General features: G+C 42.2%; 1 protein-coding gene across 1 annotated transcript; it reads left to right on the top strand.

Annotated features, from left to right (window-relative positions):
* The first annotated feature begins 5533 nt into the window (after positions 1-5533).
* Positions 5534-7797, top strand: LOC112266634 (ictacalcin). Its single transcript, XM_024444298.2, has 3 exons — positions 5534-5675; positions 6889-7031; positions 7471-7797. The coding sequence occupies exons 2-3, from the start codon at positions 6894-6896 to the stop codon at positions 7609-7611; spliced, it is 279 nt and encodes a 92-aa protein (XP_024300066.1). The 5' UTR covers positions 5534-5675; positions 6889-6893; the 3' UTR covers positions 7612-7797.
* The last annotated feature ends 3326 nt before the right edge of the window (positions 7798-11123 follow it).

Genomic DNA, 11123 nt, shown 5'->3' with positions numbered 1-11123 from the left:
AGTGGGCTGAGCGGGAGCTGCCCTCCCGTAGGGACAACATCAAATACATTCCCAGTGAGCAAAACTGGTTGAAAAAATACATATTTCCAACCAGTTCTGCTCTCTGGGGTGGAAGTCATTGATCATTGGTTTGAGAGTCATTCTCAGAAGAAGAATGGTCAGAGAATTTCATTTCCAAATATTTAGATAAAAGCCCTAAAAATAACAAATGTAGTTCCATTTACAATGCCGGTCTCAAAGTATGTCCATCTAATTATTTAAAAACAAGTACAAGGTTTGGCTTGCTCTGGACAAAGTTCCTCTTGTCTTCTGCATTCTGGGATCACTGTGATTAGTCCACAGTTCCATCGTTGACCACTAGATATCAGGAGAGTACAAATATTCTACTTTTTTAACTCAGAGCTTGACAAAAAATGGTCAACAAGTCAAGCTGTGCTATGGCATCTCATGGTCATATTCATTAGGCACCAAACAGAAGAAACATGGAGGCACTACCGAAACTGGTGTCCAATGACTAACCCTAGTTTCTGTTTTCTGTTGCAAAACCTGTTGATACTTTATTGCCCTAATGAATACAACCCAGATATACGTATTGTGTCAACCCTCACATAAACACAGCAAAAAAAGAAACGTCCTCTCACTGTCAACTGCGTTTATTTTCAGGAAACTTAACATGTGTAAATATTTGTATGAACATAACAAGATTCAACAACTGAGACATAAAACTGAACAAGTTCCACAGACATGTGACTATCAGAAATTGAATAATGTGTACCTGAACAAAGGCGGGGTCAAAATCAAAAGTAACAGTCAGTATCTGGTGTGGCCACCAGCTGTATTAAGTACTGCAGTGCATCTCCTCCTCATGGACTGCACCAGATTTGGCAGTTCTTGCTGTGATATGTTACCCCACTCTTCCACCAAGGCACCTGCAAGTTCCTGGACATTTCTGTGGGGAATGGCCCTAGCCCTCACCCTCTGATCCAACAGGTCCCAGACGTGCTCAATGGGATTGAGATCCGGGCTCTTCGCTGGCCATGGCAGAACACTGACATTTCTGTCTTGCAGGAAATCACGCACAGATAGAACAGTATGGCTGGTGGCATTGTCATGCTGGAGGATCATGTCAGGATGAGCCTGCAGGAAGGTGCCACATGAGGGAGGAGGATGTCTTCCCTGTAATGCACAACGTTGAGATTGCCTGCAATGACAACAAACTCAGTCTGATGATGCTGTGGCACACCACCCCTGATCATGACGGACCCTCCACCTCCAAATCGGTCCCGCTTCAGATTACAGGCCTTGGTGTAATGCTCATTCCTTGGATGATAAACGCGAATCCGACCATCACCCCTGCTGAGACAAAACCGCGACTCGTCAGTGAAGAACACTTTTTGCCAGTCCTGTCTGGTCCAGCGACTGTGGATTTGTGCCCATAGGCGACGTTGTTTCCGGTGATGTCTGGTGAGGACCTGCCTTACAACGGGCCTATAAACCCTCAGTCCAGCCTCTCTCAGCCTATTGCAGACAGTCTGAGCACTGATGGAGGGATTGTGCGTTCTTGGTGTAACTCGGGCAGTTGTTGTTGCCATCCTGTACCTGCTATGGAATTGGATCCTTTTTTTATACCTCAATTGGTTGGTACGATGTCAAGGAGGACGGTCACGTGTGTTTGCGAGCAGAGGACCATTAGTTCTGACCACTAGTTGGAGCCCAGTATGGGGACAGGGACAGTGTAGGAAGCCATACTGTTATCAGCACACTCCCCAACTCTCTCTATTTAAACATTATTATCTTTGAAGGAGAGAAAATATATTTCTAAAGCTCACACAGTGGAGGTTAATGTAAGCAGAGGTGGGTATGGTTGTTCGTGTATGTGAAACCGGGGTCAAAGGCCAGTAGAAAATGAAGAAAAAAACTGAGAGGAGTTCCACAGGGAGCATACACACACACACACACACACACACACACACACACACACACACACACACACACACACACACACACACACACACACACACACACACACACACACACACACACACACACACACACACACACACACACACACACACACACACAACCCAGGCCTTTATTACCCAGTGTTCACATACAGGGGCAATAGTTAAATAAACAGCAGGCACACATCCACATGCATATATATTACCAATGCCTCATATGAGAACACAATTATCTTCACAGACAATGATACTATATTTGTGTCACCATGATGAGATATAGCATACACCTGCATATTGTGACATTCTAAGGCCAAGGGGATATTCAATGGTTATCTTATAGATCCTTACATGTGATCCTATTTTTTTTAAGGCTAATGCTAACTTGAAGACATATTGAATTAAGCTTGAATTAAGGACGAATTCCAATGAGCAGACAGGAAGAGAGGAATGTGGTCATTCAGCTCAACAACAATGTAGCGCTTCTAACAAATGGATAAGGCGAGCAAGGACCAGGCCAAACACAAAACTCAAACATATCCACATACAGACAAATGCAGAAACTCAAGCAAGTACACATAATGCATGTATACTTAATACCTCTACAGGAACGGTGTTCCCCCCCCCGTGGGATGGTTGAGCTAACATAAGCTAATGTGATTAGCATGAGGTTGTAAGTAACAAGAACATTTCCCAGGACATATACATGTCTGATATGGGCAGAAAACTTACATTCTTGTTAATCTAACTGCACTGTCCAATTTACAGTAGCTAGTACAGTAAAATAATACCATGCTATTGTTTGAGGAGAGTGCACAGTTGTCACGGATCCCTCTGGAACTGTGTCATTGCGCACACCTGGTCCCCATTCCCACTGATTGTAATTGTTTAAATGTGCCCTTTGGTTTCCATTAGGCTGTCGATTATTGTTCCAACGTCCATTGGTCGTGTGAGTACCTGTGCTGTGTTGTTTTGGCTTTCATGACGCTTGTATTGCGCAGATGATGATGGGTCTTGTCCCGTGGTGTATCATTGTGCACTTGTGTTTTCGGGTCTCATCCTGTGTTATTTATTCGAGGTACTCCTCGCACTTTTTGTTTGGGTTTCAACCCTGTGTTTTGTATACGTGTTTGTTTGGTCTTCTTTCCCGTGCCTTTACATGGCATGCTGTAATTTGAGTCAATAAAAAACCCTATTATGCATTCCAGCGCCTGTCTCCCGACCCTTTATACCAACATGACAACAGTTATGAACTTGAAAATGTATTAATAAACCAATTAGGCACATTTGGGCAGTCTTGATACAACATTTTGAACAGAAATACAATGGTTCATTGAATCAGTCTAAAATGTTGCACATACACTGCTGCCATCTAGTGGCCAAAGTTTAAATTGTGCCTAACCTGGAATATTACTATTTGGCCTTTCTCTTGAATTTGAAAGATCATGAAAAAAAAATATGGGGGAAAAAAACATATTTTTTTCTTTGTATTATCTTTTACCAGATCTAATGCGTTATATTCTCCTACATTCACTTCACATTTCCCCAAACTTCAAAGTGTTTCCTTTCAAATGGTATCAAGAATATGCATATCCTTGCTTCAGGTCCTGAGTTACAGGCAGTTAGATTTGGGTATGACATTTTAGGCAAAAAAAATGTTTTTAAAAGGGTCCGATCCTTATTAAACCATAGACCACACACACTCGCACACACACAACCAACAAGACTGCATTGGTTGCTATGGTGGAGAAGGCCCTGGTCCCGAGATGTTTATCATTATGTTCAGTCAGGCTCCTATCTGACTCATCTGCTCATGGCCATGTCAGTAAGTTACAATCCCAACCTCAGAAATGTGGAATTCATTCGCTGTGGAGGAAGAGTGGACCCACTCACTACCATAACACTCCCAGGTTTATGCAGTGAGTCAGGAGGAACTCCATTTGCAGAGATTGTCTGGAACTAGTATACATGCACATTAAGCTTCCTGACTGAGTCACAGACACACACATTCAGAACTAATTGTAAGGAGAACCAGCCCCTTACACAGTAATAGAGAAACAGATTTGTAGGTATAAAGGCAGGGAGTTATGGGAGTGGTACGCAAAGCATGCACCATCTTTCTCTGTCTCCAAGTCAAGATTTACAGTAAAAGAGCCTGACGAAGACGTCTGACTCGAAATGCTAAACTCAATAATCTGTTAGAATATTTTATAGTGTTTGGGTCAGGGGTGTCTCTTCTTCTTGCAAGCTTAAGAAGAGTATCACAAGATGAAGTTGATGATAAATTGCTCAAAGCAACAAAGTAAGAGCACGGGACAGGGACACTGCCTAGGACTAACTGTGTGTGTGTGTGTATGTGTGTGTGTGTGGCATATCTTTGTGTAATTAACAGCAGAGATAAACGAAAGGCTGCACAAAGTGCTACAATACAATGATGTAATATGTGTTGGCGAGTAAATACTATTTTCTGCTCTGTAAATACAGTAGTATTAGGTTTATTACAGTTTACCTCATCACATAATTGTAATAAGGCACACACACACACTCAAATGTGATGGAAATGGCACTAAACAAGTCTATGCTTTACAGGGTTTATGTTATGCCCTTACATTTGATACAAATCACAATTACATTATTGATACAGAGACTATTTTCCTCCAGTCAATACAGCCCATGCCTCCCAGTTAAAAGCTTTGTAAAAGATGTTGGCCAAGTTGTGAAAGCAATTCCTATAAGTGCATCTAAGAATCTAACTTGTGACGGAAGTTAATCATGACCAAGGAAACCGCAGGCTTTTGGGACATGTTGTTATTATATAAATTATACTGCATGACTCACACAAACAAGCAGGGGTGTGAAGCTATGTTCATTTCCCTCTGTCAAACACATATCCCATGTAGGGAATAAGGGTGCCATTTGGGACGGAGACCTGTGGTGAAATGAAATTCAAGATCTGCTGCCATGCTACACTAAATAAGTGAAATGTTTTCTCATAAAGTCTACTTTGCAATGTGCTACCTTTTACTTTTTGAATGGCACTCGTGTTACATGTAAACAACAGTATATTTATGGGTATGTTTATCTTCTCCATAAGTACCATGTAATACAAGTCTGTAGGACATTACCCTGCATGTGAACTAAACCACCAGTGCACAGTATCAATAACATATTGTACGTAATGGCAGTGCATTAAGACATATGAGTTGGCAGATTCAATGTTAGCATCATCTAATTCATTGTAAACAAGTTAAAACACTAGACCTATTTGGAAGCCAGTAATACATGTTGGGCTTTAATACTTTGCAATCAAATCATTTCTAAAGCAAATCCATTCTCTGTAAACGTACAATAACAACTAAAGAATACTGGTCATAAACTCAAAGTAAGCTTAATCTAAATGCATCGATTCACCTGTATTGTGAAAAGGGCAGTGGATTCTAAGTGTATTTGTATTGCATCTAAAGTCAAGGGGAATGAATGGTTGGATATGAGAAATGAATGAAGAGAATAGTTGAAGAGTAAAATAGTTCATGTACCAGAGAAAGAGAAAGAGAGACAGGGAAGAGAGTGTAGGGAAGAAAAGAGGGAGGGATGGAGGGTGTGGTGATGTATAAAACAACCCTTACATCCCAACCTCCACCACTCTCTCTCTCTCTCTATCCATACACTCACTTTTCCCTTTGCGTTCTCATTCCCCACAATTCTTCCTACATCTCGGTGAGTAGCAACTTTAATCTTGGGTTTCTTAATTGTGCTCCCTAATGTTTAAACGTCAATGTACTATGGTGGTTTTGAAATGTAATCCCTGCTCGGTATGTTTTGTTTTGTGCACTTACATTTTTCTCTTGGTTTTTGGATTTAACCCTTCGCTCACTTGACTTCTGTTCCGGAGTTTTGCACTTTTAAACAAAATGTCCTTCTTTGGTTCCTAATGTGGTTGATTTTATTATGAGGACTTGATTCTGTAACGGAGGCTTGCAAACCAGTCATTCTGTACCAATGTGTTTTCCATTGCGGAGGACAGGTTGGGTTTAACTTATCGCTGTGAGTACTAGTCAGTAGTTGTAATATCGCAGCAGTTTGTGGTTCTCCTATTCTCATTCCCTTTTCCTTACTCGCCCATCTTTCATTATTTCCTTCTCTCTCTGTCTCATCTGGCTAACATTCCCTTGGCTCTACCCTTTGCTCCCTCAACCACATCCTCAAGAGCAGACACACACACACGCACACACACACACACACACACACACACACACACACACACACACACACACACACACACACACACACACACACACACACACACACACACACACAGGGAGAGAGGAAGACAAGATAATTAAAGAAGGGACACTTGGGGTAAACACACAGCATATGGAAAAATATGGTGAGGTGTTATTCAGTAGAAGAGTAATCCACAGACGGGATTTGCCCAGACCGTTACATGTTTTCTCATCTGGAGCCATGTTAATTACCAGGAGAGCATGGCGTTGCCATAACAGTGCTTGTGTTTTTCACCATAGAACCTGTGGTAGAGACCATGGGTGCCTCCCAAATGGCACCCTGTTCACTATGTAGGGCCCTGGTTAAAAGTAGTGAACTATGTAGGGAAAAGGGTGCTACCATGGGCTCAGAGGAAACCAGGTTTTGTTTTGATTCCTTTCATTGGAAAATACAGAGAAACACACATGAGACAAAAGCTATGATGATGAAGCTACAGTATCATGCAATGCAACAACCATATGCTTTCAGTGAATTCATTGAAATGGTTTAATGCCACACCGAATTGAGTTTTCATACTTTGAGAGTGAAAGAACGGACAAATAATATTCTTATCTATAGTGAGCAAGAACAGCAATGTCCAGAAATATTTTTCATTTAGTGCTTCACTAGGTTCTGTGTCCCTCTCTGTTTTCCCCTTCAACTATAGTCACCATGTCTGGGATCCAGCAGGCCATGTCTCTCCTCATCGCCTCCTTCCACAAGTACTCTGGGAAGGAGGGGGACAAGTTGACCCTCAGCAAGGCCGAGCTGAAAGAGCTGCTCCAGGCTGAACTAGGGGAGATGCTTGGGGTGAGTGAGACTGAGCATACAATTCCTAATGATCTGGGATCAAATTTGTTTTGTTGCACTACAGCAGTGATGTCAAACAGAATTCCTGGAGGGCCATGTGTCTTTTTGTTATTTCCTTAAATTAAGACTGAGAGATCCAGGTGAGGGCCCTCCAGGAAGTGAGTTTGACACCCCCTGCTCTAGAGGCAGGGTCAGTGCTCTCTCTTCCGAGATCTATCGGGTCGGGCAAAATAGGAATGCCGGAAAGATTGGGTCCATTTCAGAATACAGCTCAAATAAACAATGCTTGCTAACTCCAGCAATGGCATCCCAAAATATTTAAATTCACTAAGATGTATATCACCTTTATATCATCTTTGGCCAGAAATACAGCATGTGTGTCAAGACAGTTTTCTTGTTAAGCTCCCCCTTCTTTCTTCTGCATTCTGTCGGTTTTCAGAAAGCCAGTGACAAGTCAGCAGTGGACAGAATCTTCAAGGACCTGGACTCTAACAAAGACAACACTGTTGACTTCAAGGAGTATGTCACCCTCGTGTCCTGCCTCACAGTGATGTGCAATGAGTTCTTCATAAAGAAGTAGAGCACGTACACCACCTAGTGGCCATAATACAAAACTGCAGGAGGAGACCACTCAATTTAACAGAGATTAAACAGTGAAGCAGTCTAGAGTAGTAATATTGCAGTAATATATAATAGACAGGTTGAATCTGGGAAGTTGTCCTTGTAATGCAAAGTCCATCGATAAAGAAATTGGATGAGTATGTTCCACCTGGTCTGGTGTCATTTTTTTGTGCTGCTGTCACTTCTTCATATCACATGTTTCTTACTGAGGTTTTTCTTACTAAGATTATGTTCAAAGCCTTTCTTGTATGAAAATGTGCATCCATTTCACACAACGGGAAATAGTTGGGTTCATTCTATGCATATGCAGTGGCTTAGGCCTACATGCTATTGAGTACATATGATATGAGACATCTGCCTCTGGTGAATGGTATAACTATTAAGCTAAACAAGAGATCAGTGGATCTGTTTAAGCACCACCAAAGGGTTTGGTATAGCACATGTGTAACTTGTTAGACCCCTCAAGAATCAGGGCATGTGTCCTCAAACCTCTCTTTCTCTGTCTTCACTGAGAAGAGTGGGGTCCCGGTAGGCATGTTTCTAATAGGCAACTTAATCCTACTCATATTGGAAAATGGATATTGTAATAAGCAATAAGGCACAAGAGGCCGCACTATTATTTAATGAATATCACAGGTAAATGACTCTGTTCAGTCCAACACAAAAAGACAATGGAGGACAGGTTTAGTAAACGGCTGCAGGTAGCCTAGTGGTTAGAGTGTTGGGCCAGTAACCGAGAGGTTGCTAGATCAAATCCCTGAGTTGACTATATAAAAATATGTCATTCTGCCCCTGAACAAGGCAGTTAGATCAAATCCCTGAGCTGACAATGTAAAAATATGGTGTTCTGCCCTTGAACAAGGCACTGCTCCTAGGCTGTAATTTCTAAATAAGAATTTGTTCTTAACTGACTTGCCTAGTAAAATAAGAAATACTTGGACCCTCATCAACATCTCAACAAACATATATAATTAACTGCAAAAAAAAACAATAGGCCTACTGCAGTGGCATGACTTTCAAATTGGTTCACTCCTACAGACAGTGTAGCTTGCTACATAAAGCAAGCATCAAGGCACTCAGTTATTGTTTGTTAAAATGGGCCAAATGAGTGACCTATGTGACTTTGAGCTCGGTATGATCGCCAGTGCTGGGCATACCGGTTCCAGTTTCTCAGAAACGTCCGGCCTCCTGGGCACGCAGGACAGGTTCTGTGGTTTACCAAGAATGGTGCTACAAAACGAAAAACATCCAGTCAGTAGCAGTCCTGTGGACGAAAACAGCTTGTTGATGAGATAGGTCAGAGGAGAATGACAAACAGGCAAATAATGTGGTACGTCAGTGGTGGGCAGAACAGCATCTCGGAACGCTTGTCTCGTTGGTCCTTTTTACTGATAGGCGTTTGCAGCAGACAACCACACAGGGTTCCACTCCTAGCCTTGATGATATCGGAGCAAGTATGTTGTTGCTGGGATCCTTATTATGGGTGATTTTGACCATGTTAAGGTGTGTCTGGACTATTCTCAGGAAATGGATTACAACAATTTGTTAACATTCCAACTGGACAGAATTCCATCATATACTTTGTCATTAATAACTTTGCGGACTTTTATAGTACAACAACAACAATGTCACCTTTGGGTCTCAGTGAACATAATATTGTAGTTCTGTCACTAACACAATCATCAAGAAAGTAATTCAACCATTGAAAGAGTTAAGCATCAGTGGATGTGGCTAGTGGTTTTCCCTCACAGGAGGTTGGTGGCACCTTAATTGGGGAGGACGGGCTCGTGGTAGTAGCAGGAGCGTAATACGTGAAATGGTGTCAAATACATCAAACACATGGTTTCTATGTGTTTTGATGCCATTCCATTTACTCTGTTCCAGACATTATTATGAGCAGGCCTCTACTCCGCATCCTCCACTCAGCATCCTCCACTCAGCATCCTCCACTCAGCATCCTCCACTCAGCATCCTCCACTCCGCATCCTCCACTCCGCATCCTCCACTGCTTTCCCTCCTTAAATGGCCAGAAGTAACAAATGTGGAGAGCACACAGCAGAAAACAGACCATTTCTATAACACCCTCAATCACGCCATCAATCACGCAGCTTACTTCCCAGAACAGGTGGCTAGGATGCATGCACAGGATAAGGAGTGGATTTCACCTAGAATCAAAGAGCTGATAAAAAGCAGACAGAAAGCCTTCAGTGAAAAAGACTGGCCTTCATGGCACGCTCTGAGGAACAAAACCCAGAGAGAGATCAAGACAGCAAGATCAACATTCTACCACACTGAAATCCAGAAAAACAAGAGGGAGAACCCAGCAACATGGTACCATCAAATTGAATCTCTGACCAGCAGTAAAAAGACCATTTCCATCAAAGTTGACGGGCTCGACCCAGAAAACCATTCTGCTATTGTCAATGCTACACTCTTATAAAAAAAGGTTATTCGGCTGTCCCCATAGGATAACCTTATTTGGCTCCAGCTAGAACCCTTTTGGGTTCTATGTAGAACCCTCTGTGGAACTCAAAAAGGTTCTACCTGGAACCAAAATTCAAAAGGCACTCACATCTGAGCTATCTTTGTTGCAGGTGCATGGTAACAGTTGAACAAAATGAGAAAAAAATAAGAAACCTGCACACTGCTCTTGCTAGTATCACTGCTCTTTTATTAAGCTTTACGTATTGGCCTCTATCTGGAACCAAAAACATTTTTTTAAAGGGTTCTCCCATGGGGACACAACCCGTTTAGGTCCTAGATAGCAGCTTTTTTCTAAGAGTGTATAAATTACAAGTTTTAATCTGTCACCACATCAGTACCACAACTAATGCTTTCAGACCTACATGCATTCTTACCAGCTATGCCACTCCCTAAAGTTGAACCATGGGAAATGCACATGAGATAACTCTCCGTTCAGAAAGGCCCCAGGTCCTGGCCTCATCAGTGGCAGATTCATTAGGCTTGTGAAGGTTTTTTTGCTGAATGGGTAACACTGGATATCCAAAAGAACATCTTCAACCAACAGTTCAGCTGCTTCAAGGGTAGCTCAACCACCCACTGCCTTGTAAGCATGGCAGACCAGCTGACATCAGAAGCACTTGGGTCTTGACAGACTACAGCAAGGCCTTTGATCTTGTGGATCACACCATTGCAATGAAACCTTTTGCAATTATCTGTCCAACCAGAGACCATGGATTTTTTACTTCCTTTTCTGACCAGAGCTAGGTGACAAGATACAGTACATAAGACTGTATAAGCACACTCTTGTGGCCTCCCCCAGGGCACACAGCTTGGTCCAATTGTATTGTGGCTCACATCATGGTGCATCAGAGGGCACCCTGTCCAACTCCTGAACCTTTGTGGATGATCTGAACCTTTTATTTTTTAACTAGGCAAGTCAGCCTACCCCAGCCAAACCCTAACCCAGACAAGAATCTAAAATGTATTTTGATTTGTTTAACACTTTTT

The sequence above is a fragment of the Oncorhynchus tshawytscha genome, linkage group LG13, assembly GCF_018296145.1.
Source record: "Oncorhynchus tshawytscha isolate Ot180627B linkage group LG13, Otsh_v2.0, whole genome shotgun sequence".
NCBI classification, from domain to species: Eukaryota; Metazoa; Chordata; class Actinopteri; order Salmoniformes; family Salmonidae; genus Oncorhynchus; species Oncorhynchus tshawytscha.
Note: the sequence above shows the minus strand (reverse complement) of the source record. Positions and strands in the feature narration are given on the sequence as shown.